The 21,160-nt window shown below is 30.9% G+C and overlaps 2 protein-coding genes across 2 annotated transcripts in view; both read right to left on the reverse strand.

Annotated features, from left to right (window-relative positions):
- LOC126727357 (G-type lectin S-receptor-like serine/threonine-protein kinase At1g11300) overlaps positions 1–2,147 on the reverse strand; it is a 19,241-nt gene extending 17,094 nt beyond the window's left edge. Inside the window, exon 1 of the mRNA XM_050432969.1 lies at positions 794–2,147. Coding sequence (XP_050288926.1) covers positions 794–1,931 — 1,138 coding nt within the window. The 5' untranslated portion in view covers positions 1,932–2,147. The remainder of the gene's footprint in view (positions 1–793) is intronic.
- A 12,940-nt stretch (positions 2,148–15,087) lies between these two features.
- On the reverse strand, positions 15,088–19,488 carry LOC126727350 (G-type lectin S-receptor-like serine/threonine-protein kinase At1g11300). The gene is made up of 7 exons (XM_050432953.1): positions 18,098–19,488; positions 16,972–17,079; positions 16,679–16,887; positions 16,400–16,610; positions 15,918–16,155; positions 15,675–15,825; positions 15,088–15,566 (listed from the first exon to the last, which is right to left on the reverse strand). Exons 1-7 carry the CDS (start codon positions 19,380–19,382, stop codon positions 15,270–15,272), a joined length of 2,499 nt encoding a protein of 832 aa, XP_050288910.1. The 5' UTR covers positions 19,383–19,488; the 3' UTR covers positions 15,088–15,269.
- Between the last annotated feature and the right edge of the window lie 1,672 nt (positions 19,489–21,160).

Raw genomic sequence — 21,160 nt, forward strand, 5'->3', positions numbered from 1 at the left:
TACCATTGACTACCCAGGATTTACATGCCACCTAAGTAAGCAACCCCAAAAGCGGGACTCATGCCGGGGTATGAAAGGCTTCCCCAAGAACGCCCTATCCAGGGGTATGGAAGGTCACCCCAAGAACGCCCTTACAAAGGAACATGAGCGATACCTATCAGAGCCACGTACGTAAAGCGTACGCTGTACGGCGGAGAGCCCTCCTTTATCCTCGTATGAGAGGTGAGAGTTCCATTCCAAGGTTAGTTTTGTTTATATATTAATTAATACATAGTACTTTGTTTACTATTGAATACTCATATAATCAATTTCCAATTCAGTGTTCAAGAACCAAAATTCTAACTGCGCTATCATAAAATATTATTATTAGTATAAATTTTATGGAGTTGCAGTGTTAAGGAATTAAACCAAAATTCTTTTAAATTATCTATAATATTTTGTCCTCCAAAAATTTTCTCTTTTTAATTTTAGTATATTGTGTTTCTTAAGTTATAGAGAGATTTTCTTTAGTTTCTGCAAACTCTCTCTCTCCAGATGTAGGAAGCCCTAAACGCACAGTATAGCATTCAAGATCTACAATGCACGGTATACATTTGGTATTAGTTAGAATTGTTTTCAAATGATTGTATCAATAAAAGTGAATGTGTATAAATTTTGTTTAACTATCCCGTGCATCGCACGGGTTAGCGACTAGTTATTATTATTATTATTATTTTTTTGGGGGGAGGAGGTTCGTTATGGGTGCATGATTGGAAGCATAGATAAATTTTTGACATAGAGCAAAACAACTCACCAAATTCCGAATGGGCTACACGAATATAAAGATCAATTCCGCTACTGTTAGAGAATTTCTGTGTATCAATTAAGGTTCGAGTCCATGTCATACAACTTGCACCTAAATCAAATGCATAAGCTATACAAGAACAATTCTGCAAACACTGCTGCCTGCAATCATCTTCCTGAGCTTCTGACCATTCTACAAAGTCTGGCACCTTCATCATGTTCAGTTTCAAAAACCCATCCATTTTGCCAGCTTCACCACTGGTGTTCACGCTCCCACACTGCAACGGTGTCCTCCTTGCACATCCACTAGTCCAATTTTGTCTATTCCATTCTTCTGTGTTCTTTGGCTCAAACCCCTCTAAACAACTGCAAATTGGGGAACTCATTGAATTACAGCTTCCAAATGCACCACACGTGCCATAAATATCACACACACTGAGCATAGCTTTCCACACAACCTCCCAATCCTCCTTCTCACTATCCCAAATTCTTACCTCTGTATTTCCTTGGGTAGTCAGGACAACGTATGAAGATGAAGTTAAATATGTAGTTCCATCTGGGATTTGTATGACACTAAATTTGTCATGAAATATAGGAACTGTTGGTATTCCAATAAACTCCTGACCATTCCATGGACCAAAGCGGAAATATGGTCTACCATCTTTCCAAATGAATCCCTGAGTAAGACTTTGACGAGAAATTCCAGCAGAGAAGCTTCCAATGGATGGATCAGAAGGGCTTTTCCATGATGTCAACTGCACTTTCTCACCTGTTCTTTCATTAGTACTATATTTCATCTCGGGTAAGCCTGTATCAGAAGGATTTTTGAAACTCTCCCATAAGGTTGTCCCTATAGTGTTTTCTTTTAAGACAAGGTTCCCCAAATCTAAAAGCTGGGCGCTTGAATTGGTAACAGAGTTGTTAACATTCGATGACCAAAGAATCTCCTTTTGTCCGTTTAATACTACAAGGTTGCCGTCCTCAGATATAGTAAGAAGTCCAGAAGAATCGTTGAGGGGTTTCTGTCTGTTCGCTACCCATACGACTGTGAATGCAGAAATGTTGTTATACCATATCCCTAGGTAGCGGTTGGTAGAATTCACTGGGCTGAAGAATCCCAGTTTGAAAACACTTCCATTGGAGATCATGTAGTCAAGAGTCTTTGTCTTTGATGAATTGAGAAGATCTGATGGTGTCTACAGCAACAACGCCTAAGTTTAAACAAAGGCAACAAAGGACAGACAACAAGATACTCCTGCTAAGACGTCCCATACCCATAACTTCGTTTGAACCTACTTTGTGTGAGAATTCAGTAAAGGGATCGGGGAGGCCCTGTTTATCTAACTATTTATGGTGAATCTGGTTTCATTTTTTTCTATGCATCACAAAGTTGGAAATCATGATTTCTGTGCAAAAGTGGCTTTTGTAAAGCGTGTGTGTAACGGACAAGCTACTCCAGACTTTCGTAAGTAACATCGCAAAATATAAGTCAAGTCATTGTCCCTTGTGTAGACTACAGGTTGCTTATATCTCATTCTCTTCTCTTGCCCAAAAAAAGCGGTTGAATATAGACTTAAGAGTAAGGACTACAGTTGAAATTAAGGAGAAATTTTTTATACTAGAGTAGTTGGGAGTCAAGATAATCCAACACACATATATGTAAACACATATAAGCATATATAAATATTAATATTTTGATATTAGAGTAGGTGATAATTTATAAATATATTGTATGTAAAATTAACAATTTTCACATATGTATATTTGCAAGATAATTCTTTAGGAGAACTTATCATCTTTTACACTATGTTTCGATGGGTGGATTTTAGGAAGGATGGAAAAAAAAGAGTGGAAAATAGGAGAGAAAATGGATGGGAAGGGTGTTTGGATGAGAGGGAGAGGGGGAGAGAAAAGTAGCGGGACCAGCTATTTTCTCTCTAGACCCACCACAATTTAATCTCTCCTAAATGGAGAGAAAATGGGAGAGAAAAGGAGGAAGAGTATTAAGGACAAAATTGCCCACTTTTTGTCTTTTAATTTTCTACTTTTGTTTTTTTTTTTTTTTTTTTTTTTTTTTTTTTTTGACCTGGATAAAATCTCTTCAAGTTTACACAGTACGTTCACGTTGGTTTTGGTTTTGGTTTTTTTTTTTTTTTTTTTTTTTTTGGATAAAATTTTGCACAGTAGACGTTAGTTCTTTTTGTTTGTTTTTTTTTTTTTTTTTTAATATCCTTTTAGCATTTGATTATTTTATAAATAAATAAAAAATTAAAGTGTCCTTAAATTTTTTTTTTAATAATAAATGTGTTACTTTTTGTTTATATATTTAGTAAGGACATAATGGTAAATTTATATCAACTTTATTTTTCATCCTCTCATTTTTTATCTCAACCAAACAAAAAAGTTTTTCATCTCTCCACTTTTCCACCCTTCCAATTAAACACAAATGAGGAAAAACTAAATCTTTTCTATCCTCCCACTTTTCCACCATCTCACAATTTTCTATCCTCCCACTTTTCCATCCTCCCAACCAAACTCTAATGAGTATATAAAAGTTGTCTAGTTTGATATTATACATTTACAAAAAAGGAATTCAAGAAAACAAAAACTACCTTATTTCTATAACTACTAAACTGATTGACAAATTCAATTGGTTTTTAAGAGCAATCATTGGGCTAACTCAATCATTTGGGGGTGATTTTATATTTTTTGTAGCTAAATATTTAAAGTTTTTAATACTTATACATAATATAAAAGAATTTTTTAAAATTTTGGGGGCCCAACCCTTGCTATAGCTCCAACCCTGACTACAAGGCTCTTGATTAAATTGAAGAAAGAATACTGCTCACTATTTGTAATAGTTAAGATGCTAGAACAGAATACTTTTCTTTTAAATTTCTCTTGACAAGAAATATGTCAAGTCTTTGTTCTTTAGTGTAGACTAGAAGTTGTTTATAATTCTCATCATCTTCTGTTGGCTAAAAAAGGCGGTTGATAAAAGACTGAGTAAGGACTACGGCAAAAATTATGAGAGATTTTTATTTTCTTTTTTTCCTTTTTCAAACAACAAATGAGGGAGGTGGATTTGAATCTAGTTAAAGTAGCTCATTCCTTTTTTTTTAAAGGCTAAAATGTAAAATGCACTCATTAAGTTCCCTAACTTTACTTTTATTCAATTGAGGTCTTTAAGTTTCAAAGTTATTCAATTCAGGCTCCAATTTTGTTTAAAAAATTGTTATTAAGTATGCAATTAACTAATGAAAAGAAATTGAAAAAAAAAATTATTACATAAAAAATCTACAAATATATTTTTATTAAATTTATAGGTTTTTTTCATGTGAAAATAATATGTTTTGTGGGAAATTTTTTTAACAAAATTGGACAAAAGGCCTTAATTTAATAAATTTGAAACTTAAAGAATTAAATTGAATAAAAGTAAAGTTAGAAAACTGAAATGAATTTCAATTAAATTTAGAAAGTGCAATTTGCATTTTAGCCAAAATAATTATGAGAAACAAAGTAACTTTAAGGAACTTAACAAAATTAAGAAAAATAACACTCACTTATAAATGCTAGAATAGAATCACATTTCATTTTAAATTTCTCAAATACCTCTCTTTAAAATTGGATTTTTGCTTTGTATTAGTCATGATTGTATTTTGTTTATATCTCAGTTTCTAAAATCAAAGATATTAACGTGTACTATGTGTGGTGTGCATGATACACTAATAAGTTTGATATCTTAGTTTTGTAATTTTTGTTAATAGTATTTTTGGGATTGTTTAAATTTATTTTTTAATTATCTTAATTCACATAAACAAGATTGTAGCCCAACAATTTGGAACTAGGTCCATATGAAGTATTAATTAATTAAATGCAAAAAAATTGGGTGTCTATACGTAAGAATTAGCAACCTTAACTGAAATATGTAAATAAAATTAAAAAAAATTTCAAGTGCATTTTCTCCACTCTAGCATTTTCTAAATAAACAAATAATTTCTATGTTTCATATTCCAACTTCACACAATATAAAGTTGGAAATCCTAAATATATTTCTGTGCAAAAGTGGCGTGTATTAGGTGCCTGTAACAAGCTTGTGTAATAGACATTGCCCTTTCTAAAAGGATGTTTCTAGGAAAAATGCTACTACAGACTTTCGTGAATCTAACATCGCAGAAATAAGTCAAATCCTCGTCCCTAGGGCAGACTAGAAGTTGCCTATATCTCTCTCTTCTCTTTGCCAAAAAAACATGCGGTTGAATAAAACCATTTGGTCATGTGTTTTGGGAGGTGTTTTTAAAAACTTAAACTCCGTTCATAGTAGTAACTCCTCATAGCTTTTTCACAAACAGTTATTTTAAACTCAAAACATCATTTTGCAATAGCTTTTACAAACGCACTATTAAGGAGTAAAGATTACGGTAGAAATTAAACAAATTATTTTTCCTATCAAGTGGAGGAGGACAATTAAAAATTAAGCTCTTTATATAACAAAAACAAAATAGTTGTATTGAACTACAAAATCTAACTTAATATATCTTACCTCTTACCACACAATCAAAATCTAATTTACATTCTTCTCAAAAAAAAAAAAAAAAAATCTAATTTACATTTCTCTTGACAAAATATGCCAAGTCTTTGTTCTTTTAGTGTAGACTAGAAGTTGTTTATAATTCACATCATCATTAGCGCGCCGAAAAAGGCAGTTGAATAAAGACTAAAGAGCAAAGACTACGGCAGAAATCAAGGAGAGATTTATTATATTTTCTATTATTCCTTTTTCTAACAACAAATCAGCCAGGGAGGAGTATTTGAATATCGTAAAAAAAAAAAAAAAAAAAAAAAAAAAAACCCTAATCTTTTTTTTGTAGCATTTATAATTCTTTCAAGTGCATAAAAAATCATAATGAATGACATAATAAAAAAAATATAAATAGATTAGGGTTTTTTTTTGGGGGGGGGGTAAATGAGAATAAATTTTATTCAAAAATAGTCGCTAACTCGTGCAATGCACAGAATGGTTAAATAAATATTAGAAGTGTAATGGTACATTTACAACATTTTTATAATAATTTCACAATAATTTATATGTAGCAGTTTTTTATTGGTTCTAATCTTCACTCATTATTGAAATTACTTTTTTTTTTTTACCTTCCAATATCAATTTGTCATTTAGAATTTGCTATAAAATTGTTGTAAAAATTTTGTAGACGTAATATTTCTCATATTAAAAATATTTAGTTTAATGGAAGGTAATACGACTTAAAAGTGAAGGAAAATATGTCATTTTGTTCAAAATAAAGTTCACATAATTCATCTAAAAGTAATAAAGTTAAAACAAATGGTTAATACACTATACACTTGTATGAAGGAATCTGTGGCATGTATAAGTAGGTTAAAACATAATTAATAGGTATGGTAAAAACACACTAAAAACATTTATATTCTTGTAGTAACACTTTGTGGCATGTCTGTTAAAGTCATATATATATATATATATATATATATATATATATATATATATATATAGACAGACCTTCGCCCATCTGCTAGTCCATTATTCTATGATCCATTGCTTTGTTGTTGTGTCATAATTACGTTATAGCTGTCAACTGAGAAATTAACATGCATAAAATAATGCTTCACATAAAAACTTGGCAGAATATACGGTAGTTCAAAATAAGTTAAATCAATGAGTATAAGTTTATATGTACATATGCTCCTTTCTTTTTCTTTTTCTTTTTTTGAGAGAGAGTTTCATTATCATCAGACCAAGACATCAATTGATTTTTGGTATAAGTGAGGATTGAACTTTAGATCTCTTATTCAACCATTAGAGACTTTATCAGTTAAGCTAACTAAAATCTACAACATAAGTTCTACTTAAGTTCTTACACTGCCCCTATGAAGTTATGAACATTGCATATATCGATATTCCATGACCCCTTATATCGATGACAGAAATTCTCTTATCACTCATCTGGCTCTTTTGAGGATTAATCATATTAGCTCCACAACTTGTTGAAATTGGCCACGGCTAGAACATTAGAAATTACACAAAGCGCGCACAATGCACCTACAATTTGACAATTATAGAATTAGAATCCAATATTTATTGAGACAAATCCAAAATATATAACAACAAATCAGATAAAATATAAGAAAAATATAAAACCGAAGATTAACTCAACATATATAAATGGTGTAAATCGGTGAAATCTGCTTATGATTGGTTGTGGGTTGTCTTGTTATCCCTAAACTTTTTTGATATTTCCGTGAATTGAACCACCACAATTAATATATAACAAACTTTCTCATATTCAAGGCTTAATAAAACTGAAGATTAAGCTAATGTTATTGTTCGTACAGTGCCTGCGAATGAGACTTCACCAACAGAAAAATCAAGCAATATTATAATTTCGTAAAGAAAGTGGGAAAAAAGAACATCCCTTACAATTCATTAAAAAAATATGATAAGGTTGTAATCTAAGTTGAATGAACCCAACTTACAGGAGTCCCATAAAAAATAAAAAATAAAACTTATAGAAGGAGGCAGAGGAGAAAAGGAAGCAAATCCAATGAAGAGGGCTGGCTATGCAATTCAGCAATCCAAATATATTTCTAACAAAAAAACAAAACCAATCTAATGTTTGTGTTGGTGGCTTGGTGCTTACTGTGAGGTTTTTTACAAAAGAAAGAAACCCAAACAACTAAATTTAGGTGATTATTTAGGTCTCCTTTAAGTATAGTGGTTGTATGGCACCAAACAACTAAAATTTTTGTTATAGAATTTTAGTTGAAGTAGAATTTTCAAGCTCTCGAAACCTATATCTAATAGAGTTTTACTTAAACCAAACTATTGTAACACTTGATAAGATAATTACACGTTAAAGAGAAATAATAAATATATAAGATATAAAACCTAAAATAAAAAAAATCTAAAAAAAATAAATAAATAATGGTGACAAATATGATAAGGTTGTAATTTTAAGTTGAATGAACCCAACTTACAGGAGTCCCATAAAAAAATAAAAAATAAAACTTACAAAAGGAGGATGCAGAGGAGAAAAGGAAACAAATCTAGTGAAGAGGGCTGGTTATGCAATTTAGCAATCCAAATATATTTCTAACAAAAAAACAAAAGCAATCTAATGTTTGTGTTGGTGGATTGGTGCTTACCGTGAGGTTTTTTGCAAAAGAAAGAAACTCAAACAACTAAATTTAGGTGATAATTTAGGTCTCGTTTAAGTATAGTGGTTGTATGGCACCAAACAACTAAAATTTTTGTTATAGAATTTTAGTTGAAGTAGAATTTTCAATCTCTTGAAACATATATCTAATAGAGTTTTACTTAAACTAAACTATTGTAACTCTTGATAAGATAATTACACATTGAAGAGAAATAATAACTATATAAGATATAAAACTTAAAATGAAAAGAATCCAAAATGAAAAGAAAAAAAAAATGGTGGTGTGGAAAATTATGAGAGTTTCAAAAGTTTCGGTTTTATATATATGCTAGTATTATGCCCGTACGATGCACGGCTTGAAAAAAAATATTTTGATAATATAATTAAATTTAATAAAAAATAAAATGAAAAAATAATTAATTCAAAATTTAAGATTAAAAAATAAATTGTACTTGTACACTTAAAAGAAATTTAATTTTTATTTCTTATTTTGATATTTAAATCATTTGTTTTAGTGTTGATTTCATTCAAATGATTATAAATTATATCAACCCTAAACCAACATATGTATCCATATGTAACATTCTAAATTAATAATAAATAAAAATATAATACTCTAACTTAATGTAACATTCTAACTTACTAATAAATAAATATAACACCCTAACTTAAAGTAATGTTTGCAATTGTATTGTGTTTTAACCTTTAAGAACACATATATTATTTTTTTATCATTAAAAAAAAAAAAAACAGATATTAATATTACACATGAAATAATAATGAATTCAATAATTGAAATGGTTGAAAACAAAATTAAGCCAAAACCTCAATTCATTAATGAAAAAATATCGAAATTTTTTAACTTTAAAAAAAATGGAGCTAATTAAAGATAGACTTACATTAAAATGTGGACAAATGGATTCTCTTGTATCCAATTTCATGTTTGACAATAAATTTTGCTTTTAATTAAAGAATATAGATTACATGGAACAAAGCACCAAACAAAAGCCATAAAAAATTAAATCCATTATAAAATATTGATGTCAACAACAAATAATCATACAATAAGAAATTAAAAAATTACAAATATATTGCTTGTTATATTGACTTCTAAAAAAAACACTAAAAGGTGTGATCAAACATATAATTTGAACCTATCTATAAAACTTGTTGATAAAATCATATTATATATAATAAAAATGCAACAAATACACAAAATCTATTCAATTTGATGAAAGAAAAAAAAAATTACCTGCAAGGTTGTAGGTAGGGCAGAGAGGAGAAATGAAGAATACAACAAATAATTGTAAAGTACATAGCAGAAATAATGAAACACCAAAAAACTTTGTGTATATATAGTGGGAATTTTAAGTTGTGAAGAAGATGATATGAACAAAAAGAAGTAGTTTAGGTGAAACTTAAATTCTCTCTTTTTTATTTAAATTCTATCCTTTGATAATTCTATTCTATTGAAAAAGTAGTAGTTTATGATATATATATATATATATATATATATATATATATATATATATATATATATATATATATAACTGTTATAGTTGTAAATGAAATACTACTTTCTTCCATTTTTTGATTTGTCATATTTATCCAAAAAATATGTATACATCTATTCTTAAAATCTAAAAGTTTATTAAAATTTCTGCAATTTGGTGAAGCCATGTGGCGCAACCACGGCATCTAAGCCCAACTTTTATTATATACTAGTATTATACCCGTGCGATGCACGGCTTAATAAAAAATATTTTGATAATATAATTAAATTTAATAAAAATAAAATGAAAAAAGAATTAATTTAAAATTTAAGATTTAAAAATAAATTGTACTCCTACACTTAAAAGAAATTTAATTTTTATTTCTTATATATTTTGATATTTAAATAATTTGTTTTAGTGTTGATTTCATTCAAATGGTTATAAGTTATATCAACCCTAAACCAACATATGTATCCATGTGTAACATTCTAAATTAATAATAAATAAAAATATAATACTCTAACTTAATGTAACATTCCAACTTACTAATAAATAAATATAAGACCCTAACTTAAAGTAATGTTTGTAATTGTATTGTGTTTTAGCCTTTAAGAACACATATATTATTTTTTTATCATAAAAAAAAAACACAGATATTAATATTACACATGAAAAAATAATGAATTCAATAACTAAAGCGGTTGAAAAAAAAATTAAGCCAAAACCTCAATTCATCAATGAAAAAATATCCAAATTTTTAGCTTAAAAAAAAAAAAAACAAAAAAACAAACAAACAAAACCAGAGTTAAGTAAAGATAGACTTACATAGAAATTTGGACGGATGGATTCTCTCGTATCCAATTTCATGTTTGACAGAAAATTTTGGTTTTAATTAAAGAATATAGATTACATGGAACAAAGCACCAAACAAAAGCCATAACAAATTAAATCCATTATAAAATATTGATGTCAATAACAAATAATCATGTAATAAGAAATTAAAAAATACAAATATATTGCTTGCTATATTGACTTCTAAAAAAAACATTAAAAGGTGTGATCAAACATAAAATTTCAGCTTATCTATAAAACTTGTTGATAAAAATCATATTATACATAATAAAAATGCAACAAATACACAAAATCTATTCAATTTGATGAAAGAAAAAAAATATTACCTGCAAGGTTGTAGGTAGGGCAGAGAGGGAAACTCAGCACTTTTCTATTAAGAAAGCTGCAACATCAAAAATAAATACTCATGAAAAGCATTACCACACCAACATTGTTAAAGCCAAAAAAACAAAAAGTAAAGAGACAAACACGGCTAAGTAAAATAATACCTGTATTGTATTTTAAGTGAGATGAGATTTTAAATCTTTGTTTTTATAAGGAGGTAACTTCTTAATCCGATAAAGTTTGAATTTAGATGATTTATACTTAAACTAAATCTCCTTCGATCATTTTTATTGGATAAATATGGACAGAATTTTGTATTAGTATAAAGAATGAAAGTACTAATAAGGATAGACGTTTTTATTTTAATGAATTAAAGTACAAAACTACAAATGAATGGTAATTTAAATAAAATTGATAAACATTCAATGATTGATTAAAATTTCGTGTACATCCAAAAAATTGATTAAGGATTAGAGTTTAAGTTGATAATAATAACTAAACCTCTATTTTATCCAAAATATTGCAATTTTTAAAATCTAAACAAAATTCTTCAATTTTTTTACGTGTAGTAAAAATTTAAGAAAGTTTGAAGCTTAAGAATAAATATATATATATATATATATTTATTTATTTTTATTAATGGATGAGAAGAAGTTAAGATGATATTAAATTATTGAGTTTTTGTGTCTATCAAACTTTATCTAAAGAAGTGCTTTTAAATTAAAATTTTTATCAACTTAGAAATTATAGGAGAAAAAGATAAGAGCATAAAAAAATTATATTTATTTTTCAAAAATCTATTAAAATTTATGCAATTTGGTGAAGCCATGTGGCACAACCACGACGTTTAAACCCAACTTTTATTTTATGAAAGTACTAATAAGGATAGACGTTTTTATTTTAATGAATTACAGTACAAAACTACAAAAGAAGGGTAATTTAAATAAAATTGATAAACATTCAATGATTGATTAAAATTTCACGTATGTTCTAAAAATTGATTAAGGATGAGTTTAAGTTTATAATAATAACTAAACTTCTATTTATCCAAAATATTGCAATTTTTAAAATCTAAACAAAATTCTTCAATTTTTTTACGTGTAGTAAAAATTTATGAAAGTGTGAAGCTGAAATTTAAAAAAGAAAATAATATATATATATATATATATATATATATATATATATATATATATATAGGAGAAGAAGATAAGAACAAAGAAAATATATCTATTCTTTTAAAATCTTAAAAAAAAAAAAAAATCCTGCAATTTAAGAAGATAAGAGCAAAATTTATGAAAGCGTGAAGCTTGAGAATATATATATATATATATATATATATATATATATATATATTTTTTTTTTTTTTTTTTTTCCTTAATGGATGAGAAGAAGTTAAGATTATATTAAATTATTGAGTTTTTGTGTCTATCAAACTTTATCTAAAGAAGTTCTTCTAAATTAAAATTTTTATCAACTTAGAAATTATAGGAGAAAAAGATAAGAGCATGAAAAAATTATATTTATTTTTCAAAAATCTATTAAAATTTATGCAATTTGGTGAAGCCATGTGGTGCAGCCATAGCGTCTAAGCCCAACTTTTATTATATATAATATGATATAATATATAATATGATTATGAAACCTATATATATATATATAGAGAGAGAGAGAGAGAGAGAGAGAGATTATGAAACCTGTCCATCAACAAACAAGAACTCAATCCAGAACAGAGTTGATGGGTTAGACACTAGACTTCCCAAGTTATACATAGAGAGGCCTAACAAACCCAATTTTGGGCCGAACCATTAAATGATTGCTCAAATGGACCAGTCTGTGCACGAGATGGGCTTGATAATAACATCAGTCACAACTTTGGCATCACCTTCAAAGAGAACAGATTTGCAGCAATGGAGACCGCGAGTAAGGCTGCCTTAACTTGGGCTAAAGCAGGGGAAGATGTGAAGATGTTTACAGTGACACTCTTATTGCATGTTTTGAATGTGGATGGCTATATTGGACTAAAAAACATTTGAAAAAAGACCTAGCTATCAAATAAGGTGGTTGATTTCTTGAAGCAAGGAGGATGAGGTCTACTAGCTTGGTTGATTTCTGGGATTGGTATTTGAGCCTGATCAAATAAGGTGGCAATGGCACAGACTCTTGCTAAGCAATGGAAAAGAATTGAATTCCTCTCCAGATGGCAGCAGTTGAATTCTTCAATCTTGGAGATATTTAGATTTGAGGAAATGAACCCATGTCATATCTGCATTAGAGATCAAGGCTTTCTATAGATAATCGGTTCTTCTGAGGTCAAGACCTTCAACTGATTTAAGTTTACAAAGTGAAGACCATGCTCTCAGGTATGCTGTCTATTTTGTAATACGAAAATTCATTTGTTATTGGTATGTGCCATATTACTTAGTCATTTTTGGAATGGATATTAACCCCTAATACACCGAAAATTTTGTGTTAAAGGGGTAAATCATCTTCATGCACACGTAACCACCATGTGATTATGTCGATAATACATGCTAGCTATCGATTGACATTGAACCATTGTAACAACTAGTCTTTAACCCGTGCGATGTACGGAAAACCTATTAACTATGAAAAAAATTCAACAATGAATAAGGAATAGACAAATCCTAACCCTTGTCTCCCACACCTCACAAGCACTTATACTTGTAGAGTGAACAAAGCATCAAAAATGTGTAGTGGTAAATTAAATTCTCTATATAACAAGAATAAAATAGTTATATTGAACTATAAGGCTATAGACTAAATTAAGAAGAGAATATCACTCACTATTTATACCGGATAAGATGCTAGAATAGAATCACATTTCTTTTAAGAGTACAAATTTTATAAGGATATGGTGTAAACTTTAGATCTATGGTTTACACTGTCCCATACGAGTTTGCAATATCAACATTTTACTTTTAACTTAATATATTTTACCACACAATCAAAATCTAATTTACATTTCTCTTGACCAAAAAAAAAAAAAAAAAACCAAGTCTTTGGTCTTTAGTAAAATAGCTTTTTTTCCCCTTATAACGAGAAACAAAGTAACTCTATTGAACTATAAGCCTCTTAAAAAATAAAATATATAAATAAAATTAAACAATTTCCAATCTTGCAGAATATAAAACCATTTAATTAAAGAAACTAAAAAGTCGTAACCATAAATTTTAATTTTGCCAAGTTCATAAAATCACAATGAATGATATAATAAAAGGGGTCATACTAACGGATACCCATAAGGTAATGGTTAACAATCTATTTTAGAAAAGTTTTGACACAACCTTTTAAAAAATTAGAAAAAGCTGTCAAAATATTAATTGTTTTTTTTTTTTTTTTCCTTTTCCCATAAATTTTTTTTAAAATGGATTATTAATCATTACCCTAAGAGCATCCGTTAGCATTTCTCAAATAAAAATAAGGGCTAAATCACTTTTTTTAAATGAATTATTAATCATTGCCCTAAGAGCATCTATTAACATTTCTCAAATAAAAATAAGGGCAAGATTTAGGTACAGTACTTAGGTGTTATTCCTTAGATTTTCCTTTTAAGATTCTGCTGTGTGAATTTTTGCTATGTAATAAAAATATATTTTTAATTAAATAGCCAAATGACTTGATTTTAAAAATGGAACTTAAAAAATAGTACCTAAAGTACTTTGTCTAAATTTTGTCAAAAAAAAAAGTATAAATATATTACGGTTTTTTTTTTTTTTTTTTGATAAATGAGAATAAATTTTATTTTGAATCAGAAGAAGCAAAAAGGAGACTAGGGAATCGTGCCCATCAGCACTAACCACCTAATCCAGAATAGAGTAGATGGGTTACACACTTACACTTCTCAATTGTGGGCTAGACCATTAAATGAGCGCTCGAATGGACCAGTCTGAACACGAGATGGGCCTGATATCAACATCAATTACAACTTTGGTATCTGCGAGTAAGGCAGACTTAGCTTCGGCTTGAAGTAAGGAAGATGTGAAGATGTTTACATTTGACTCTTTTATTATTAGACGTTTTGAATGTGGATGGCCATATTGGACTCAAAAATATTTGGAAAGAAGACCATTTTTCCATTGCTTTGAAGCAGGGAGGATGAGGTCTACCACTTGGTTGATTTCTGGGATTGGTATTTGACCCTTGTTAAGCAATGGAATTGAATTCCCTTCCAGATTGCAGCAGTTGATTTCTTCAATCTTGGTGATATTTGGATTTCAGGAGATTATTATCTGCATTAGAGATCGAGGCTTTATTTAGATCATTGGTTCTTCTAAGGCCAAGACCTTCAACTGATTTAGGTTTAAAAAGTGAATACCATGCTCTCAGGTATGCTGTCTATTTCGTAATATGAAAGTTCATTTGTTATTGGTATGTGCCATATTATTTAGCAATTTTTGGAATGGATATTAACCCCTAATACATCGAAAAATTTGTGTTAAAAGGCGTAAATCATCCTAAGTGTACCAAGAAGGCTTCTTAGATTGAACTAATTGTGGACATTAAAGAGGGAATAGAGGAATCAGCACTCACACTTTATTAAAACTCTTCGGAAATGTTCAAAATGCATATGTAACCACCACATGATTATGTCAATAACACTTGCTAGCTATCGACCTTGAACCATTGTAACTGTTACATTGTTAACAGAGCAGCTTTGAGAAGAGTAAGTATCTAAGGCAATCTGCCTTTCAGTAAATGCAGGTTGCTTTGCATGAGGAAGATCAACAATCTCACTTTTAAGCATGGAGATAACAACAGATACATTCGGCCTATCTTCGGCAAAATCTTGCACACACAACAATCCGACATGTATGCATCTCAAAATCTCCATTTCAAAACATGGTTCAGATATCATTGGGTCGATTAAGGCCATAATGTTGTTTGCATTCCACAATTTCCATGCCTGGAAACAAGAAAACAAGATTGAAATTTGCATCATCGATACTAAAACATCTAAGACAAGCATTGGAGGTTTTCCAAAATAAGGCAGTGAGAGATAACTATGACTTACAAATCCTAAAAGGCTCATAGACGGCTCATCCTTATTAAAGCTATGGTTTCTTCTTCCACTTAATATCTCTAGTAACAAAACCCCAAAACTAAAAACATCTGATTTCTCTGAAAATCGCCCTTCCATTGCATATTCAGGAGACATATAGCCACTAAATTTCACAAACATAAAACAACCAAATCTTGTCATCTCACATATCAATATTAGTATCTAATTGAATTAACCAAACTGAAAGGTACTTACTAAGTTCCGACAACCCTATTAGTATTGGCCTGGTCTTCATTACCTCCAAAAATCCGGGCCATACCAAAATCTGATATTTTTGGATTTAGCTCTTTGTCCAACAAGATGTTACTTGCTTTTAGATCTCTATGAATAATCCTTAATCTCGAATCCCTATGAAGGTAGAGCAAACCACGACCAATTCCTTCAATAATGTTGAACCGTCTTCTCCAATCTAGCAGTTTTTCTTTGTGTGGATCTAATGAATTTAAATAAAAGTAAAGAAACAAGAGAAAAAAGTTAGTATTAAACTTACAAGGTGAGTGAACAAAGTTTTCAAACGAAGTTCATTTGGTGGAAGTCAACGAAAAACTGTTTCAAGTGAAGTACCACAACAAAGAATATTGATCCATTGTCTACAATACACTATTTCTGTCAACAAAATAAATTTTTTATAAAGGGTATAGCATTTGTAATAAAAAATGGTATCAAAATTAACTAACCGAAGAGGAATGCATCTAGACTTTTGTTTGGCATGTATTCATATATCAACATTCTCTCTTGTCCTTCGACACAGCAGCCAAGGAGCCTAACAAGATTCCGATGTTGGAGTTTAGAAATTACTACCATCTCATTCATAAATTCTTCTAACCCTTGTCCTGAAGTTTTGGAGAGTCTTTTTACTGCAACCTCTTGTCCATCTGACAATTTTCCCTATAAACAAACATCAAATCATTAACTAGATATTCAAATTATTAGACAAAAATCCTCAAGAATGTTACCCTGTATACAGGACCAAAACCACCCTGCCCAAGCTTGTTAGATTGATGGAAGTTGTTTGTTGCACTCGCCAGCTTCTCAAAATTGAATAACGGTAGCTCCTGGACCTGAACTTGGTTCAGGTTGTCTCCAAGCATGTTTTCACTGGGGAATTTTTGGTGTGCTTCCTCTCTGTTGAACAACAAGATTCCCTTTGCTTTCTTTTTCATTGCTGATTTCCACAACAATTGTCAGAAATCTCTAATATGTAGCAAAACTTCCTAGTCCATTGTGTAAATTTTTGTCAGAATATTACCTTTATGTTTAGCTATCCACCTCCACAATACGAAAGTGCATATTGAAATGGAAACTGTTCCTATTACCACTGTGATTGTGATAATTTTTTTCACATCTCCCTCTTTATCTGTTAACAGCAAAAAGTATTACACTAATTTTTGGGCCTTTTAGATCAGAAAAAAAGTATTACTAAAAGGGCTTATTAGCTTACTTTTTGGCCCAAGTTCTCTAGGCTTTTATAAACAAAGTTACTGGACTGTTGTAACTAAGAAAATACACAATGGTGAGAGACTAGGGTTTGGGCGCGAATTTTCTTCCATGGCCATTGTAACCTATCGAAGCATGCATATTATTTGGGTTTCTTTCAAAAAGTTGTTTGGAATATTTAATTGCGATGGAAGTTGTTAATCTTATATTTTTTGAAGTTTGTTGTATATGCTGAAATTGCGTGATAAAACGATTAGTGTTAATTATAGCTCTCCACCATTATTTATAAATGTTGAGTCTTGTATTGGTCCTAGCTTAATTCCGTGCCAAATTTGTGTTTAACTCAATTCAATACATTGTATTTTGTGGGGTTACTGTAATGGGATAGAGGTTCATGTGCTTAAAATGCTGCTGCTGATAAGAGCTTTGAGCTCAAGCGAAATTAAGATTTGCTCCCGCGAGATAGACACATGGCAACCAGTTTGAAAATCAGTTGGGACCAGCTCCCAATACCTACGTGGGACTCCTACTCCAATTAATTTATGATGTCCTTCCAGAGTAATGGATAGCTATTTACCATAAACTATAAGAGGATTGGTGATGTACATGCTAAACAACTAAAAATTCTAAGATTAACACTGATTAAAGATTAATTTTATCACACTAATATGCTTGTACACTAATGCGAAGCTCCGACCCTTGGAAAATTCCCTTTTGATTAATAATATTGGTTGAGATTTTGCTCTCACCATGAGGTGGGATTTTTGGTTTTTGGTTTTATCTTTTTATCCCCAACATAATTCACACAAAATAGATTACTAAATATGTTTTCTTTTCTTTTCTCTTTTTGTAAAACAAATTGTCTTTTACCAAATGGACAAGCAGTACATGTGATTTGAAGCTTAAGATAAATTTGGACAGAAAACTAAATAACTCACCAAGTTCTGAATAGGCAACACGAATGTAAAGATCAACTCCGCCGCTGGAGAATTGGAGTGTGTCAATCAAGCTTCTAGTCCATGACATACACCCCGTGCCAGTATCATATGCATAAGCTATACAAGAACAATTCTGTAAACACTGCTGCCTGCAATCGTCTTCATGAGCAGCTGACCAATCTGCAAAGTCTGGCACCTTCATCATCTTCTGTTTCAAAAACCCATCCATTTTGCTGGCTTCACCACCAGTACTGTTCACCCTCCCACACTGCAAGGGCGTCCTCCTCACACATCCACTAGTCCAATTTCCTCTACTCCATTCTATTGTGTTATTTGGCTCAAATCCCCGTAAACAGCTACAAATTGGTGAATTTCGTGAATCACAACTTCCAAATGCACCACACTTACCATAAACATCACACTCACTCTTCAAAGCTTTCCACCATACCTCCCAATCCTCCTTCTCATCATCCCAATATCTTAGCTCTAAATTTCCTTGCGAAGTCAGGACAAAATGTGACAAAGATAGGTTCACATAAAAGAAACTTAAAGATAATGTTCCATCTGGATCCTCTACGAGACTAAATCCATGATGATATACAGAATACATTTCTGGTATTCCAATAAAGTTCCGAGTGTTCCATGGGCCACTGCGCCAAAATGGGCTATCGTCTTTCCAAATAAATGCTTGAAGAAGACTTTGAGGTTTCATACCACACGAGAAGCTTCCAATGGATGGATCAGAAGGGCTTTTCCATGGTGTCAACTGATCTTTCTTACCTGTTCTTGAATTAGAACTAATTTTCATATTGGGCAACATTGTATTAGTAGGAAACTGGAAACTCCCCCATATGATTGACCCATTAGTGTCTTGCAAGACAAGGTTCCCAGAATCTAAAAGCTTGGCATTTGAATTGACAACAGTGTTTGTGGCTTTCGATGACCAAATTATCCGTTTTTGTCCATCTAAAACTACAAGATTTCCTTCCTCAGATATAGTAACAACCCCAGAAGCGTCCTTCAGGGGGTTTTGTCTGTTGGCTACCCATACCCATTGGGCAGGGAAACCTGAATTTTTATTATACCATATTCCGAGGTACCGATTGGTAGAATTTACAGGGCTGAAGAATCCCAATTTGAAAGTACTTCCATTGGAGATTATGTAGTCAGAGTCTTTGATGGGTTGAAAAGAAGTAATGGTGTCTGTGGCAGAGCCAGATTCTAAAGAAAAGCGACATAGCAAGATTAGAAGAACTGACATTCTTGTGTTTTGAACAAGTCCCATTGTAACTTGTTCAATGCTTCTGGTTTGTGTGGTTTTGTGGGGATGATACCCAAATCTCTTCAAACCATTGTTTCTAGACCAACCATGGTGGGTGGCGGGTCCTTCACGAAAACAAAGCTGGACAGACAAACAGATTTTCAAATCAAATCAAATGTACAATGATTCTCGTTTGTGATAACAATGACTTTGGACGCTAGTAGCAGTCACTGTTATTCTTTTCCCACATATATTGTACACAAATTCTGGTTTGTGAAAATCATGATTTTGGATGAAGGGAGCATTTATTGCTTAAAATTTTATTCTTTTCCCATATCTTTCTTTTTGAAGGTTAACACTTGTTGCACACATCTGTACACACAGCCATCATGTTTCAGTTTTAACTGACGTGTTGCACACACTCCGCATTTGCCGGTATGTAATAATCATGGTTCTTTCTTTGAAATCTCTCGCAAGAGCCAAAAACTTGACTTCCTTTGCTTAAAGACCCCGCCCACCTATCTCTCTCTCTCTCACAAAAAAAAACCATATTGACTAGAAACGTGAAACATTTAGATCCCGTATTGACGAAAACGGGATACAGTTGCCTTTGTGAGTTGTAAAAATTTTAAGGGATAACATATTGAGTTTCGGTGGCAGAATTGCATCGGATTAAAATCCGAGATAACATATATTTTGTATCGAAGTCATAATAGTGTGTGAATGATCACTTAAAAGTTCTATATATTATCTCATCTTTATATATTATGGAAAAAGCTCACCTCCAAATAAAATTCTTCCTCATGATTCCCCAATATTGTAAAATAGAATATGATAGGATGAGACAGAATGTAATAGAAAATTAATAAACTAACTCACTTATATTTTTAATCACATGATCTATTTAATAAATTATGTGACTTATTTAAATGATATAGATGGACCGTTCTATAAATCACTACATAAATTAACCATGATAGTTAAAAAATACCCTAGGAACACACACGGTTTAAAGTGAAAATCGAGTTGGCGTCTGTTATGTTTTAGGAAAAGAAAACATTCACATCCAAAAACACGTAAGTCTGAGTAACATAGTCCAGCCCTTTAGTTGGTAACTTGGTAGACGATACATTAGATAAATAACACAATTGAAATATTATGCCCAAAAACTAGTTTCCATTCCAACCTGTGTATGCCTTCTTGAATTACTTGTCTTTCCTATTCTGGGGGATTGTTGGATGTGTACTCCAAACTGTAGTCTTTCACTTTTGTTTCATTTGCTGTCTTATCTCAGTTAACGTCCCTAGTTGTTGAGCAAAAATAAAAGGAAAAAGTGCGAGACAAGCTCATCCCAAGTGACCCTGACAAAAGAGAGAAAGAAGAAAGAGACCCACTCTCTCCTTTTAAGTCAATGTCTCTTTTTTGTGCGTGTAGAACGAGCTGAATAAAATAAAAGAAAGAAAAAGGCTGAAGATAGGAATCAGGAAAAAGGGCCTTTCGGCCATTTCTTTCTCTTCTCTTCTCTCTCTTCTAGCCGTAGGTCCCTCACTCTCTCAGTCATGAGAAAAATATCACCAAATCAAAGATAGTTTTCAAGGGTTGAAAAGATTTGCTTCTTGCTTTCTCCCTTAATTCTTTAGTCCTATTCTTCAACCACAGTTTCTTTTGCGGGTATTGCATTTGGGTTTTGGAGGGGGCTAAAGTTTGGCTACAAATTTGGTTATAGCCTAAAAATACAACTTTTATTAAAAAATTAATATGGTTACATATTTTAAAATTTTAATTATTGAATTGCATGTTTT

This window comes from Quercus robur, chromosome 5, assembly GCF_932294415.1.
Source record: "Quercus robur chromosome 5, dhQueRobu3.1, whole genome shotgun sequence".
NCBI lineage: Eukaryota > Viridiplantae > Streptophyta > Magnoliopsida > Fagales > Fagaceae > Quercus > Quercus robur.